The sequence below is a fragment of the Trematomus bernacchii genome, unplaced genomic scaffold (assembly GCF_902827165.1).
Source record: "Trematomus bernacchii unplaced genomic scaffold, fTreBer1.1, whole genome shotgun sequence".
Lineage (NCBI taxonomy): Eukaryota > Metazoa > Chordata > Actinopteri > Perciformes > Nototheniidae > Trematomus > Trematomus bernacchii.
In genome coordinates this window covers 4,190,449-4,207,411 of record NW_022987828.1, presented here as the reverse complement: position 1 = coordinate 4,207,411, position 16,963 = coordinate 4,190,449, and the positions used below count along the sequence as shown (strand labels likewise).

Below are 16,963 nucleotides of genomic sequence, written 5' to 3'. Positions count from 1 at the left end.
CACATTGTCATTTTTGATCCGCTGCTGTTTTAATATCCATTTCAATCCCTTTAAATATAGATTTTCGAATTTAAGAGACTTTCATAATCTGTCTAAATTGATGAACGTACTTGTTGCAAAAGTAATTTCTGAAAATGTCAAAGTTGGGAATTGAAACCAAAACTTCTGAAAGATGTGTTTCAAAGTACATGTCAATGCTACGAATTCAGTGGTATCAAAATATCAGTAATAAAGTTTTAGTAACATTTCACAACTAGCTATTAAGTTGTTTAAACAACCCACAAATACAAATGTAGTTTCCTGTTCTTGTTTATAATTCCCCTCCTGCTTAGTTGCTGGGATTGACTTTGATTTTGACTGACTCATCTCTGACAGGGTGTGAAAAGAGCAATAAGCTTTACAGAGGGTCTGCGAGGAGGGGGTCTGACATGAGAGAGATCCTGTCTTATCTTCCCCTCCTGTAAAAGCTGAGCTCCTTCAGGAGGATGTAATTGTCCTCTCTAATGACTTGCACTTGGTAGGGGAAGACAAAGAGAGCACAATAAAGGACTTTAGAGGCCCTCCAGTAGGAATCCTTTGCTTTAAATTGCAGAGCAAATGAAACTGCCCGTTGTTTCCTCGGCTCAGGTCGAGAGTGCTCTGTCACAGACACAGAGGTGAGGCAGGACCAAAGCAGACCGAGGCGAGAACACCTGCTGGGTCCTAATTGGTCCTCGCTGCTGTTAATGGCTTCCTGTGGCTGTGTGTTTACTTCTCATTTGTTCTGTGTACTCTGTTTCCCAGCCCCAAAACAAGGGAGGCCTGCCCTCTGTCTCTGCCTGTCTGTCTGCCTCCTCTTTTCTTCTTCACTCAGAAACAAAATAAGTTGTCCTTCTCCAAGCTGCTGCACGATGACTCATACCTGAAGCCCCTCCCTAAAACCCTATTACCTGGTAGGTTTTGACCCAGCAGCAAAACACCTGACTTCAATCCAGCCCTGCCTTTGATTTATGTTTAATGCCGTTCTGAGACATTCATCAAATTGTCCCTCACAATCTCTTTCCTGAGATCTTTGACCTCCAGAGGCAGTTATCTAAGCATGGACATTTGAAAACCCACCACGACTTGGAGGACTTTTATAGGGGCATCACACTAACCGTCACCCAGTACAGCTGTATAAAAGTCTGGAGGATGTCAAGAAAAGGAGTTAAGAAACATTTTTTATATTAAAACTTTCTCTCTAGATATGTTATGGAGAAAAGCAGTAGATGTGAATTTGTAATGTGTGTTGATGTTACGACAAGAAATCAGAAAAACATCCCCATACCGCTGAAGATAGAGGACATGAAGGCCACTCCAGGAGGAGAATACCTACACTGTAATAAGTAGTGGTTACTTCATTTAATAGACCTGGGAAATAAGTTCAGGCAGATATATATATATATTTTTTAATGTATGATTATGTCTGCTGCCTTGATTGTAACCCCTGCAACATTCGGTACTTTTAGAGTAATATTTTGACTTGATTTTGTTTTTCAGATGTAAGCTTTTTTGCTTTTTTCATGAGACTTGGACGAATAGATTGACACCACACTCTCACATTTGTCTGTTAAAAATAAAGTTACAGCTAAGCCAGTTAGCGTAGCTTAGAAAATGGGAAAACAGCAAGCCTTGCTTTTGCACCTTTTTAAAACTCGCAAATTAAAATAAATACAAAAAATAGTTTGTTTAACAAGTCTAAAAGCAACAGGTTGAGATTATATGGGGTTTGAGTCACAAAATGATTCTCTAATGCTTTAAAATAAAACAACGTACAAGTCTTCAATATTTCGAACTCAGGGTATACGTGTAAAAGATACAGCTGGTGTTGGTAAGGGGCCGGCTGTCTGTAGAGGCCTCGGCTCCTAAACTGTGAGCTCTCTGGATCTCTGTTTGCTCTGCCTTTAAGAACAAACAGGGACTCCACTGGAGGCTTGTTTAGCGTGGACCCTCCTGGAGGAGAGAGCTGATTACTCACGTAGAAGTGAGATGACCAAACACAATCTGACCCTGCTGTTGTGGAGACTCGCCTACTCGGTCGGCCACTTTAACTTCCACAAACATCGTCCAGGGGGAAATGTCGTCATTATGTCCGCTACAAAAGAGATATAGCAATTGGGCCAGTGGTGTCACCTTATGCCAGCCCTGTGAGCAGATGTGGAACTGTTTGAGAAGTTCCTACTCATTTAAAGCTTTATGGGCGTCCAGGCAAACAGCACTCCATTTAGCAAAAAGTGGCAGAGATAATCGGAGAGCCTTTAAGACTTTGAGTTGTATTGTGGTTCCACTCATCGCTAGTTATACAAGCATTATACTGGTATTAAGAATAATCTACTACTTAAGCTTCAGTTTGAAGATAGAAGACTGGAGGTTTTGTTTATTCTGCAGCTAATCATCTTTTAGTTTATACACCTGAACCTCTACTAATTTCTTTCAGGACTTTTACTTCAATTGACACTTCCCGCTCAATTTATTGTTGAATATTGATCAACATTACAACTTGAACTTCAGTGTTTTACTTTTGTAGCACCCTAACCCTAAACTTCACTTGGCACTAACACTTGTATGACACTTTGACGTTGAAACCTACCTTTCTTTCAGCACCTCCATTTTAACTGCTAATTCCACTTCTCTCAGTAACTCTAGGTAAATTGCCTCTTCAACTACTGTTTCGGTATTATAACTATATCAAGTATTTAAAATCTAATATTTCAATAGAGAGTAAAGTGTTAAGTATTTTCTGTTTAAATGTATTTTAAGATGGGCAATACGTATGGAATTAGAAGCACTTTGATTGATTTATTCCAGAAAACTCTCAAATGCCTATCTCTTTCTCTAGTTCTGCTGTCGTACCTTTTTTTTCCTAACACAAAAGAATGCGATTAACATGGGTGCTGATCATTTTAACCACACATTTGACAAATTATAATCTATGAGTGTTTTTGCTTTAAATCTAAAGAAGGTAACTACCAAGGCATGTTGTTCGGATCGCCATTACATGTAGGCACCTGCTCGTATCACCCTCGGTGTCCCTTGTGTTTACATGTTGTGAATGTATAACAGACCGGTGTCGGCCACGGTCACCCTTGTTGTTAATTGGGGCTGAATTCTGTTTAGTATGAGCATGTATGATGTTAGTAAGAGGCTGTCAGCGTCAAACAGCTCATTGGCTTGCGGACATTAGACTCTTGGTAAGAAGACGAGTGAAGGCTTACGCTGACAAGTCCTCCATCAGTGTGAAATCTCACCACACCACGGACAAACATGGCGAGACAGCGGCCCTCCCTGCGCCCCCAACCTCTCTGTGCTATAGGCACATTCCCCACATCCATAAGAAATACCCAAAATAAAAGCAATTAGAGCTGAAGACAATATATGGAGTCGGCAAAGTCCTTGTTTATGTTTGAGCCAATTCATCCAATCTGTCCTGCGTTGGTTACTATTTATATGTTTATTATTAGCTGCTATGATTTATTGGACAGTTTGCTATCTTTGTGGCCATCTGGTCATGGTCTCTTCAACATGTTGAATTTCACAAGTATGCATTACAGGCCTACAAAATTAAATTGACCAGAACATACCGTGTCTATTACTATAGTTGACTGCGATGAGTGGAAAATGCACAGAAGCCTGGGCTGGTCTAGTTGCATCTAATTTTGTAGGATCATCATAGTCAACCTTTTTGATGAGTTATCATTTACGCCACTGCATTGTTGGGCTTTTAACATGTCATCACTAATATTGTTCATATATGAGTGCACAGGTCCACATCCTCATTCCTCCACCCGCCTCAGGGTTTGTATAGATCTGTTACCTGCTGCACCGTGCTGTGAGTAAACGCTGCCTTGCTCAGGAGTCCTCCCTGAAGCCAGTTTGCACCCAGCAGACAAAGTGTGTTGTCACCCGAGTGCGCAGTGTTATTGGGTGTGAGCTGCACCACACTATAGATACTCTTGAGAAGTAGCACACCATTAGGAATATATTAACAACCCAACATTTTGTGTGCAGGTCACACATCCCAGCTGTAAGCAAGTTGACCAGATTACAGTATGTTTGAACACAGTTTTGCCTCAATCATTATTTATTGTAAATGTGATTTCTTTTTGATGGCCTTTTGTTATTAAAATTAGCTGATTTCTGCATGTGTGTGTGTTTGGGTCTCCAGGATATTAGAGCATGAGTCTGGATCAGGAGAGGGTTTTGCGGAGCTGATCTTTGGTGGCAGCCAGGAGAAGGAGCAAACTGAGCAAATGTTTCCCAAGGTTAGGGTAAAAACCACAGGGGCAGCAACCCCACTTAACAAGGGCAGAGAGGGGTAAACACACCTGGAGCAGTGACCACCCTCCTCAACCAACACACAAAGAATACACTAAACAGAAAGATAGGCCTATTACTGTTTAGTTTAGTAATTATATATTTTCATATTTTTGCATCCAACTTAGATTTAATTTTCCGGCTACTCTATTTACTCCCAGCATGTGTATAGCTGCAGAGAAGTTACAGCCAGGATTTGCTTATCTTAGCTTAGCATTAAAGGTGGGGTAGGTAATTTTGGAGAAACCAGCTCGAGTGCGCTAAAATTTGAAAATACACAACCGGAGAAAATCTGCCACTTCCTTATAGAGCCCCTCCTCCAACACACACGAACACGCACATGACCAATGAGGGCACGAGATAAGTTTGTGCACAGATGGAAGGCTGACAGGCAGGTAGGCCATCCAGTTATTTTAGCCGGGCCAGCTAAAATGATTGGTCGTGCTTTTTACAGTACTACGGCTTCCACAGATGACATTTTTTAATGGATTTTTTGTCAAAGCACTTAAGATATTCATTGCTATCGGGATGTTAAGAGCATTCCATGGAATATAACAAAAAGTGTATCTCGAGCCGGTTTCTCAAACTTACCTACCCCACCTTTAAGACTATCAAAAAGTAACAAATTCCACCTACCAGTAGGCCTTCCCCTAAAACACACTGACTAACATGTTAAATCTTGTTTTGAAGTGTAAAATGTATTATTTAATGAGATGTCTTTATAACCACATGACCCAGGCTAGCTGTGTATTCATGTTTCTAGTCTTTATGCTTCATCAGAATATAATTGTGGCTTGTGTCACAGAAAAGGCTCACCATGCCTTTAACCCAGAAGACTAAGCAAAATACTTCTTAATTTTATTGATTAAATTAAATTCTAATCATTAGGTAGAAAAACCTAGATTTTCATATTATATTCGTATAAGATATTTTAAACTCTACAGAGATCAGGAGAGAGGCTGGGAAAAAGTGAGAGCATTAGAGACGAGGTTATGCTCAGGTGCTGAGATGAGCATAATGGACAAGCACGCAGGACTCATTTTCTCTCACCTTTGTGTCAAAACGGGCCTGAGCAAACAGAGGATGAGCCTGGCTGGAGGGAGAGCAGGCGAAGGCAAACAGTGGTCAGACAGGACTGGTGAAAGCCAACAGCGAGCAGGAGCATTAACTCACTGCTGCTCTGTGCTGACATCTCAGACCCTCCACTGTAGGAGAGGCCGGAGACCCCAACCCTTTAGCTCACAATCTGGGGTTTAGGTCTTAATGTTTGTGAGTTACCAACACTATGTATGTGTGGGAACTGTGGTGACGTCAGGCCACAACCACCGCCTCAAAATAATATGCAATTGAAGGGAAATAATTGAATTCCCTGCAAAATACTATCTTTATTTTCAACCTTATACAAGAAAGTCAACTTGTTCAACTGTATGATCATGTTTGAAGTCACATTTTGTTTTTCATTTGATCGTTTTATATTATATTGCCTTGTTCTTTAATTATTTAATCAATATGTGATAAGTAAATAAGAGTGTTTTCTGCACTCAAGCAATCAAATTATGTTATTGTTATTTTAGAGTAGTCTAAAAGTTGCCCCATGATTTCCCTTCATTGCATTAGTGAAAATCAGCTTGAAACGAGCCTTACACTTTGAGAATCAAAAGAAATCTTGATTTCTTAAATAGATCTACAATGATAAACAACATTATCATTCAAAGTAAGTGAGATCAAAATGACGTCAAAACGTAAGCACATTTGTGTCTTATGATGTTGATCCTCAATACCTAGTGTATGAAATGTAAATCAGTGGTGATCTCAAAGGTAAGTATACCAGATACCCAAAAATGGTTATCAGTAAAGTAAATTGATTTGTAGTGAAAGGGTTCAAACGTGAGAAAACACTGGTATAGTCTTTTAAGTTTTAAAAAGAAGTAAAACTAAATGAATTCAGGTTTGAATGCAGTCTGCAGTTTATTAAGCCTTTTGAGGATAGGGGGGCTGGGATAGGGGATCTACTATAGAGCACCATATAGATCAATAACATTAATTCACAGTGCTCAGGACAACAACAAAAACAGGAAGTAGCCAAGTGCGACAGTTAGCGCTGAGTGGGGTGTTGGAGGAGGAGTGAGAGGCGCCAAACGGGACACTAGGACTGTGGGAAATGACACTGGCTATGACACCTATGAATTTTACACCGTAGTTACCTCAGCTCGTATACAGGGGGATGTCTCTTTTAAAATTACAAAATGATTAATGGAAAAGGAAATGATAGATGAATGCAATATGTGCCACCCACAGATGAAAGCCCCCACATTTGCAACCCTACAGCGTAACTTTATGAGGAACTTTGAGAGCAAGATGCCTGATTTGGTATTTGGATTTTAAATGTGCTTCTTTAGGTAAGAGTGTATGGCAGCTGAGCAAAGAGGGAACTACTTTCACAGATTACCCCTGAGATTCCTGAGAAGAGCAAGAAAGCAGAGATTTACTTGAGACAGCTTAGACATATGCATGATCTTTGTTGGACCAACATGGCTTTCTCCCAAAGTAATTTAGCAAACAGGAAGAAACATTAAGGAAAATGTGCACTGACACGGATACTTAAAGTTACGTTCTAGCAACCTTTATCAGTGAGGAGGAGACATCAGAAGTGTATTGAAGGAGGCTTTAACTGCTCTTTAAACTGAGTGAGGTTTGTTTTTCTCTGCTGGCTGTGAACTGTGGTCCAGACTGCTGGACAGGGAGACAGACTCTCTGAGCTGGCAGGAGGAGCGAGGCAACCAAGATTTGGTTAGTAACACAAACCAGCCACAACACAACACAACACCCCAGAACTCTATGGAAGCTAACACGTAGCTGTCACACAATATCTGCCTTTAACGTTTGTTTTTATCCTTTCCAAGCCACCATGGCAACAGGTCACACTGAATAAATTTACCAGAATACAGTAGTTATTTGTGAGCATGACACTGTAGTACCTCATGACTGAATGTAAATCAGTTGATATGGATTGAGTGATCAGTGAGAGATTTGTTTTCCTTTCTTTCATAGACGCTTCCAAGTGTTGACTCCAAACAAGGGAAGACGAGCCAAACCAACCAGGCGCCTCTCTGCTCTCCAAAACAGCAAAGCAGTGTCCGGAAAGACCGGCCCTCTTGTTCCCCACCTCTGAGCAGAATGACCTCAGCCAGGTGCATAAAAACAAACACCTTTCATATTTATTTATTGGAGAATAATGCCTGATTTTTCAGCGTGTGTTTTCTTGGCAGACATCCATGTCTTGAGACTCTGGTTTGGGACACAGCAACATGCTGTCGGAAAACACCTGATCCCTTATCCATTGAAGACGTGTGTGAACAAGAGCATGTAGAGGTACAATTATTCCTCAGATAAATTAAATTAGAGTAACAATTGTATTGTTTTTTTAAATTGGTTTTGTTTTCTTCTTTCTCTTTAGATAATTGACTGTGGATTTAAGCTATGGAGGAACTATAAGGTCAACCCAGATCACTGAAGATAAAGCAATTATCTCTGTAGAGAAAATGTGCAAATATGAGTGTGTCAGTTCATATGGCAATTCTACAAAACAACATTACTATATTAAATGATTTTGATATGTCAATTGTTGATTTTCTTCTATAATGATGGTAGTGTCCTTATTCATTGGGTTTGCTGAAATATAAAAGTTATACTATAATGACGTTCGTTCTTCTGTGAGACTGGGTTGAACCAGTTCAATTGTTATAAGAATTGCTGTTAAAATTATGAAGTTTCACTGCTGGCAATTTGTTCTTTTAAGTGACACACAATTGTTCACGATTTAGTAAATGTAATTTAGTCAATTTTTCCAACTATGTTTTATTTTTGTCAATTCATAATACTAGAGGAACTTTGACTTGTTGATACTTAGTTGTCACCCACTTACACAGGAGTGAAACAGTTCCAGGTTTAGCAACATTTATATATTTAAAGTAATCTGGGGTAAATTCTGATCCTTTAGGGACAAAGAGCAGCTCAGCACACAGTGGCTGTGCTTTCTGCAGGTGTGGCTTTGATCTAAGTGTCAATGTTTACAGGTTGATGTAATAAAGAAGGTTAAACTGCTTTATTCAAAATCCTGTAGTCCTCAATGTATGGCCCTCTCAGCCAATCCCTGGCAAGCCCGCAAAGATCAAAGAGGAGAGGAGCCAACCATGTCCGCCCCAAACACCCATCCCGAGCCTGGCTTCACACTATATATCTGGGAGCTGTCGATGAAGTCCAGAGACCTGAGATAACTGAGTGTGGAGACGCAGGAACAAGAGAGATATTTCGGTTTTTTAAATAAGACCTGTGATTACATACATTCAGCCCTGGAGCTGTTGGACAGGATGGCCTCCGGCGAGTGTCCCGAGAAGGCCAGTCAGAGCCGGGTGGACCATCTCCTCAGCGCCGTGGAGAGTGAGCTGCAGGCCGGCAGCGAGAAGGGAGACCCCACGGAAAAGGAACTCAGCGTGTCCCTGGATGAGAAGACGCTTTGGCAGAAGTTTAAAGAACTTATAAATGAAATGATAGTTACAAAGAATGGCAGGTAAGCTTGAGTGCAAACAATTAAATGTTTAACTAACAAAGCAACCCTATTTAAAAAACAATCTAATTGTCATAATGTCTATCAAGGCGGATGTTTCCGGTGCTGAAAGTGAACATATCTGGATTGGATCCGAACGCCATGTATTCAGTTTTGCTGGACTTTGTGTCTGCGGACAACCACAGGTGGAAGTACGTGAACGGGGAGTGGGTCCCTGGGGGCAAACCTGAACCCCAGACCCCCAGCTGCGTGTACATCCACCCGGACTCTCCAAACTTCGGGGCACACTGGATGAAAGCGCCCGTCTCTTTTAGTAAAGTCAAACTCACTAATAAACTGAACGGAGGAGGTCAGGTGAGCAGATCATTTTCAATGTAGTACTTTCGTTTGTTTTTCTTCAGATACAAACCAAATTGTGATTCCTAAAATGTACTTATTTTCATATAAATACAAATTGAAATAAATGTGAAAGACAATAACCATTTTTCTGTATGTCTTTGGTTTTCCAGATAATGTTAAATTCATTACATAAGTACGAGCCACGCATGCATATAGTGCGGGTTGGAGGCCCGAGGAGAATGATCACGAGCCACGCTTTCCCAGAGACGCAGTTCATTGCAGTAACGGCTTACCAAAACGAGGAGGTGGGCAATTTAATTATGTTTAAATCAAAAACACATTGAACACTTATATAATTTAAAACAACGTACACTAATGTTTCTTGTATGCGCACAAAATGTGTGCGTAAATTATGCACTTTTACATATGGCATTAGCAAACCTTTTGTGAATTTGAATTTTGGAAAACAACAATTGTTAATGTATCTGTTCTTAATATTTGGATTGTAGGTGACTGCTCTTAAAATAAAGCACAACCCTTTTGCCAAGGCCTTCCTAGATGCAAAGGAGAGGTAGGAATACACATTTTAGACGTTTACAATTTTATGTATGGCTTTAAATGTGCATAAAATGAGTTTCAACATTATGTAAAAAACATCCTCATCAATCATTTCATTTCTTCAAGAAGTGATCACAAAGACATGCGAGAAGATGCCAATGAAAACCAGCAGTCAACTTACTCTCAATGTGAGTTTTGCATTCTTTTTATATAAATATCTAATTTCATGTCAGACTCTATTTTCAAGCTACATATTGCCACATTATAGCTAATATGTTTCATATTGTTTCTTCTCATCAGTAGGTGGTTGGTATATTCCAGGCACAAGCTCTCTCTGCCCTCCTGCTAGTCCTCACAGCCAGTTTGGGGGTCCCATCTCCCTCTCGCCATCCCACGGCTGTGAGCGCTACTCCACCCTGAGGAACCACCGCTCGGCCCCCTACAGCAGCCCCTATGCCCATCGGACCAACTCGCCCAGTGAGTGTTCTCTTCCACCTTTTACCATCCATCACACAACATCCAGGAATTACACCACTTCCTCCCCTGCTATTAACAAGAAACTCAAACAAATGTTGCTGACCGCGGGATGTTTTGCATTCCTCTGGCTTTTGTGTGAGTGGAGCCACAGAGCTGTAAATGGTTGGGCTTCAGACAAGGAATGTTTGGAGTGAATATTCACACCTTTCACTGTCATACTGATATCAGAGGGGCAGGAAATCCTGAATCATACTGAGAAAACAACAGGTTTAGTGGATTTTATTAACCGTATTTGTGATGCCTGTCTTTGTGTTTTAGTTGGTTACTCTGATAACTCGTCCGCCTGTCTGTCGATGCTCTCACCCCACGACAACTGGTCCGGCCTGCAGTTGCCAACACACTCCAGCATGATGCCCATGGCCCACAATTCCCCTTCCGGTACCAACTCAAGGTTTGTATAGTTCCTCTTTTTTCTTTTTTTAAACTAGACGCACAATAATACAACTCAGGTACAGGTTAGACATCAGACAATACAATAGACATACAAATAGTGACCTCAATAATTATGGTGACAAAAGAAAAGATCAAAAACCAAATAAACCCTGTTATGTGTTAGATGTTGGTGGAAAAAAGTATTATGTGAGTCCTGTAATCGTATACATGTATTGTTCTAAGCTGAGTTGAATAAGAAATATATTCCTGCATAAAAAATATGGATATTTGTTAAATTCTTTCAATATTATATGCTCGTGTGAAAATAATTTGAAGAAAGAAAAAAACGATGTAACTCTGACACTACAAGAATATCATTACTTTTGTCTTTATTTTAATTTTCCATGTTGTCTCTTCATTCCATAGAAACAATGGCTTTACCTCATTTATCTAATACAATCTAACTCAATACTATATCTTACAATAAAAAAGGGCACAATTTTTTTACTTTTGCATGAGTATCACCTCTAAACCCTCCTTATAAGAGCTGAGTAACACGTTTTCTGTCCACGTCTCTGCAGTCAGTACACCAGCATGTGGTCTGTGAGTAACCCGCCCCTGACCCCTGTGTCCCAGAGTGAGGGGATGAACAACAGCCTGAGCTCGCAGTTCCTCCGAGGGTCCGGCAGCCACTACCCCGGCCTGTCTCACTCCGTCACAGCGCCCTCCTCTGGCTCTCCCATGTACGACAGCGGCCCAGCCACGGAGCTGCACGACACGGCTCAGTACGACACCTCTCCACACGGGAGGCTACCTTCAGCCTGGACTCCTGTCACACCCCCGTCCCTCTGATGGAGGTGCATGTGTCATCAAGTGATGTCTGCAGGAGGCTTGGTAGGCTGTAACTTTAAAGCAGCAAATAAGTATTTGTTCCCAAATGAATTGGCAAAAGACTGTTTTCAATTATGGGGCACTACAATCAATCTATATGGAAAAAATGTCCACTTCTTAATTGGTACTATTAAGAGAGACTTCGAATTCTTGAAGGAACCCTTTAAAAATGTGCTTTGCTCTCTATAAATCACAGTGTCTTTTTGTTTTTAACATATGTTTACGTTATTTCCTCTTTTTTTCTTTTCCCTTAAGTTTTGTAAATGTTTTTGTTTAGCATAGCATGAAACAACATATTTCTTTTAATGTTTCTGGGCCAAAATCCCTTTATAATCTGCTTATATTAAGCATAACTCCATGATATTCACAGCAGAAGGCATAAAGATGAAAATGTTGAATGATTTTTAACATTGTTAATAGTGTAAATGATTAAAATAATTGAGTTTTACAATGTAAATAGATAACTTATGCTCTCTGTATCACAATGACGCCGTTTGAGATATTATGTTCCAGGTTATTTTAAAAATGAAATTAAAAAGGGATCAATGTTAATATTCTGCTATGCAGACAATATACAACTTTCCAGATCATTAAAAAAACATCATTGCACAATTCACTGCTTTTTATGTTGTTGTCTAAGTTGTCGTCATTCATCCACCTTGGACCTCTCCTTTTTGTCTTGGGTGCGCGGTTGTGAGCCATACCATGTTATTTAATTCACAAAGAAATGGGACACAACCAGATTTCATTTATTTAATTCTTACACAGTATCTGGCATGGGGATTATCTTCCATTGGGCATTTTTTTGAATATAATTTAAATAAATTAGTTAGTCAGGTTCAAGGACCTTCAGGGTTCCTTTAGATTAATGGAAAACGGGAGGGACAGGGAAATCAAATTGGGTCAGGGGCTTTTTCTTATCACATTAGCAGTTCTTGATAAGATTTCTATAATTTCTAAATCAATGGGGGTTGTGTCCTAAGCAGCCGATATGTGGAATAATAAACTGGCCTACAAAAAGCACTAAAGGCCCACTCTTAAAGATTCTCTATAACTCGGATATTCAAAATGCTATAGCAAACTCATTTATTAAACGAGAAGATGATCTTTATAAATTATGAAACTATAAAATCCAATGAATCAATTTCCACAATATTTAGTCTAGAAGTGCTGTGAATAACTTTCCGAAGATGAGAGGCATATTACTTTTAAGTTAGAATTTAATTAAATGGCTTTAAACGGTATCTAAAGAATCTTTTGATTTCAAAATTCTCTTGCTAGCTTGTCTAAAGTGCTCCGAATAACGTTCCAAAGTTTGGCTGTTTTCTGTGAGACGCACAGGATTCTGCTTATTTCCGAAGCTAGTCAATCATGTTAAGGGAGCTTGTCTAGAGGTTAGAAATCAGCCAAAAATGTTGTCTGTTATTCAGCGGTCCAACTTCCAGACAAGATATCATGACATGACTGATGGCAGTGCGTTCCTCTGATTTTAAATTGTCATATGATATCAGTTTCTCTACTCTAGCTTAAGAAATAAGCTTGCTACATCCTTTTGAAGACAGTAAAGTCAGCCACACCGTCTGCACTCCTGTGGAGCCTGTAAAGAACATAACATAAGTTATACCGCGTATTGTCTTATTAGCAAAATACCAGTATCTTTACTCTGGTTTAACCATTGTATTGTCTCCACAGACTTCACACAGGAAGGACATCACACAGGATATATTCATGTGCCTCTCTAGTGTTGCTGGTGGTTGACCTTAGATGACCTCAGGCGGAGTTGATCAGATACAGTACATTTGTAGAGAACTCATTTATCTCTCCTGGTATACTTATATAATGTATCATATTGAACAGCTTGAGGTGGAGAAGGTCAAGTAGTTATACAGTTGGAAGGTGTATTTTGTTAGAAAGAAAATAGTCCCTATGTGAAACTGATCATAACATGGTTTTTGAATTATTTTGAGTAACTTTGTCATGATTTCTGGAAAGAGGCATTACTGTTGAGGTTTTCAAACTAATTTTTTGTGTTTTTTTGAGAGAAAGCCAACATCTTTATGGCAGATTTCTCCAACACTCAGAAATTAAGTATATTGAATACATTAAACGTAACAATACTAATGTGAGCAGAGTATATGGTGTTTGATTAGAGTCGAGCTGAGAAAGCGTAAAGAAAAAAAGCATTATGGCTGAAGTCCATTCAGCCAAGAAGATCAAGGTCAGTGAAAAAAAGGACATCATGACGTCCCTCCTTGTACAAGCAGCAGCCCAGACTGACAGGAAGCAAGAGACATCTAATCCCCTAAATGTAATACACAACTGCATCTCAATGTCAATGCACTGGTGAAAGGTCTGTGCAGTTAATGTGTGTGTATACTATTGCTTGTGTGTCTGTCTGTGTGGGGAGATATTAAGTGAGTATTATTACATAATGTTATCAAATCAATCAACACAGACAAGTTAATACCAAAAAAGGGCGTGCAGATTCATGTCCGTAAATACTATCCATCTCGATGATTTATTATTATACAGTATGTTTTTAAAGGTAAAGGTGTAGGTGTATTGCTATAACCTATTGCAAATTATTTGAAGGAAAAAGCATCATCATCATATTGTGGATTGATATTGAACCCTTTTGTCCGTGTTTTGCTGTAAGAGCCAATTAAATATCCAATCATTTTTCACTCTATAAGAAATAATGCGTAAACCAGGAAAAGATAATGGGATATTTAAAAAATAAATAAATCTATAAAGCCATGAAGGCAGGGTATTTCTCTAAACCTAATAATCCTATTATGATCCCAGTGAAAAAAAGCTCTCAAAGCAGGGAGCATTGACGCAAGCATGTCTTGACGTCAGTAGCTGCAGTGAAAACGGGATGGGAGGGGGGAGATTCAGAGAAAGAGAGAGAGAGGGAGGGAGGGAGAGAGAGAGCAGTGTTTGCCTTCAGAAAATACCACGAAATACAAGCGTCACTGGCATGAATGCAACTGTAGCTCTTTGCAAGAAACCCGAGGATGTGCGCATATACAGTAGACGCACAAAAAGGGAAACAGCTTTTGAATTTCAAAACTGACATCCAAGTGACACATTTGTGGGTAGGTGCTGCACTGGAAATCTAAACCAGATGTAGTAAATGGAATATGATCCCCCGACCCGGGAGTATTCATAAATAAATCAGCATACGAGAGAATGTAGAGAGGAGGAGGAGAAAGGGAAGGAGGGGGGGGGGGGGGGTGTTGCTCAACTGGTGTCATCCACCCATCTCCAGAAGGGCACGTGGATGTGTAAAAGTACAAGTCAGTGATAATCTGAGAAGCTTTGTGCAGTTTTATCCAAGTGGAAATCTCTTTAATGCACGCACAGTCCTTTGTTGCGTCAGAAAAAGAGAAGAGGTTTTTTTATTACATTTCTTGCATTAAAAGCTGAGTCCACCGGAGGGCAAAACTATCAAGCAATTTGAAAAAGCCAGCCCGATGGCGTCATTAATGGCTCCTCTGGAGTACCATACCACGGCTCTGCTGGTGTAGTTATTCACAGTTTATTCCCACATTTCTCTCTGGCTCCTGCACACTGATGTGACAGCTAACCTGTCCTTCCAATAACACAAGGAGCATTTATTTGATATTCTTTAGGAGATGGATTAGCAGGTTTTACGCACTGGACTGACGGTGTTGTAATAAGAGGTGTCGTATCGCACTTCTGTACAGTGCTTTCTATAATACGCTGGGAAGGGATCCTCTCCTCCGTCACAGATGTTGTCAGAGAGAATTATCTACCCGCAACTAAATGCGCAGCTCAAATGGTGCCACGCGCTCTGGCGTACTTTGGCGGGCAGACCATGGATAAGCTTCGTTTACATTGGCCTATACTCTTCGAGATACCCAAGAGTTCCCGTTGTGTCGGCTGTGCGTCATCAGTGCCTGATTAGACTTGTAGTCTGACGTCGCCGAGCACGATTCAAGCAAAGCACATCCCATAGCACGTCGAAAAATCTAAATGGATGAAAAAAGAAGAAGAAAGAAAGACAACCACCACCTTAAGACACGGATCAACAAGTTGCCTCCAGTGCGTAACTTCCATCTGAGCAGGGTTCAAGCGTAATTGGCGACGCACGTGATCGACCAATCACCTTATCCGCAAATATTTCTCCTTTGTCAATAGAAATAGTAGACTGTCCGTGGAGACACTTGTGTCCGATCACGGCGGGAATCTGAGGGAGCTGACCGGCTCCATGCCTCGCTGCGTGTCCAGGTGCTCGGCTGGCCACCACATGGTAACTTTGCGCACACGGCACGCTGGGAAGAGGACACAGAGAAGGGATCTGAATGATTGAGACTGAGATTAACACGCATTTGTCTTCTCGCATCCCCCAGACTGTTGTATGTGTTGTTTATCCTGCCGGTTGAAGGTGTCTCACGTTACCAGCAGATATCGATTCAGCGGCGGATAGATCCATCACTCGAACAGGGAGCAGCAAATGTCGAAGAAACGGAAAAGTCCTGACGACCAGGACTTTGAGGGACCTTCAGCTGCACGCTGCGACCCAGGTAGGAGTTATGGTCAGAAGTTAAAGTGGGAAAGTTGCTACTAGAGTGTAGGCATGTGGTACTCTCAGGGGCTGTTTGATAAAAGGTGTTTCTACTGTGCATTTCGAAATTTGAACCAAATGTTACTTATTACAAAGTCAGAGGCACCAGGTGCTGTACTCACTCAATGAATCCACACAGTATTAAACATGTGCAGTGAAATGTTGCCATGCAATCACAGTTACCACTAAAACAAGCATTTTAATCCCTAGAAAAAGCTATTTTGTGTTGCTGTGGATTACTTTTATAATCTCTCATCAATCCCCAGTGTGTGACATCAGGTTTTGCTGCGAAGAGCAAGTGTGTCATCAGAGTTGTGCTGGCTTGGTGAACTCCAACTTGGTGGGTACTGTAGTAGGGGGGGGGGGGCATCACTCTGGCACCCTAATGATCCAGAACCTGGATTTAAGTAATGGGGGTTATTTTGAGTCTTGTTGTGATGGTGGGGTTCATTTATTGTTATGCACTGCGTGAATTATTTGGGATAATTACAACGGGATGTACCATCAAAGTGTACCATCAAGGTGTACCTGGCGCGCACCCAGGGGCCTGGCATGTTAATGGCCTTGTTATGTGCACAGAGATAGAAATAGAAAATAACAATAAGTAACTTAAAATTGTCACACCAAATAGTCTACAGTCATGGATGGTTTAACAAACACTGACATGTTAAAGGAATACTTTGCCTATGCACAAATAACTATGTATGTCATCTATTCAGATCAGTTTACCTTGAATTCTTGAAAGAGATGTTGCATTTTTCTTGCATGCTCTTATG

General features: G+C 40.5%; 2 protein-coding genes and 1 long non-coding RNA gene across 5 annotated transcripts in view; all 3 read left to right on the top strand.

The window, feature by feature from the left end:
• Nucleotides 1-165: 165 nt before the first annotated feature.
• On the top strand, nucleotides 166-4,593 carry LOC117499443. Its single transcript, XR_004557711.1, has 3 exons — nucleotides 166-932; nucleotides 1,048-4,065; nucleotides 4,184-4,593. It is a non-coding gene; the product is annotated as an uncharacterized LOC117499443 (long non-coding RNA).
• A 4,109-nt stretch (nucleotides 4,594-8,702) lies between these two features.
• tbxtb (T-box transcription factor Tb) lies at nucleotides 8,703-12,126 on the top strand. 2 transcript variants are annotated; one of them, XM_034152513.1, is made up of 8 exons: nucleotides 8,703-8,902; nucleotides 8,989-9,253; nucleotides 9,409-9,543; nucleotides 9,748-9,809; nucleotides 9,923-9,984; nucleotides 10,097-10,273; nucleotides 10,592-10,724; nucleotides 11,287-12,126. In XM_034152513.1, exons 1-8 carry the CDS (start codon nucleotides 8,703-8,705, stop codon nucleotides 11,555-11,557), a joined length of 1,305 nt encoding a protein of 434 aa, XP_034008404.1. In that variant the 3' UTR covers nucleotides 11,558-12,126. The 2 variants fall into 2 exon arrangements, with proteins under 2 accessions (XP_034008404.1, XP_034008405.1); XM_034152514.1 differs by lacking the exon at nucleotides 10,097-10,273.
• A 3,949-nt stretch (nucleotides 12,127-16,075) lies between these two features.
• Nucleotides 16,076-16,963, top strand: part of pde10a (phosphodiesterase 10A) — a 63,943-nt gene continuing 63,055 nt past the window's right edge. For both annotated transcript variants that reach the window (XM_034152173.1, XM_034152172.1), the window contains exon 1: nucleotides 16,076-16,146. In XM_034152173.1, the coding sequence (XP_034008064.1) occupies nucleotides 16,077-16,146 (70 nt within the window). In that variant the 5' untranslated portion in view covers nucleotide 16,076. The remainder of the gene's footprint in view (nucleotides 16,147-16,963) is intronic.

What these genes read in the sequence shown, in the direction of transcription:
- tbxtb (XM_034152513.1), top strand. Translation starts at nt 8,703, where the DNA reads ATGGCCTCCGGCGAGTGTCCCGAGAAGGCCAGTCAGAGCCGGGTGGAC. An exon ending in CGGCTTACCAAAACGAGGAG is followed by an intron (nt 9,544 to 9,747) that starts GTGGGCAATTTA and finishes TTTGGATTGTAG; the next exon opens with GTGACTGCTCTTAAAATAAA. An exon ending in CCTTCCGGTACCAACTCAAG is followed by an intron (nt 10,725 to 11,286) that starts GTTTGTATAGTT and finishes ACGTCTCTGCAG; the next exon opens with TCAGTACACCAGCATGTGGT.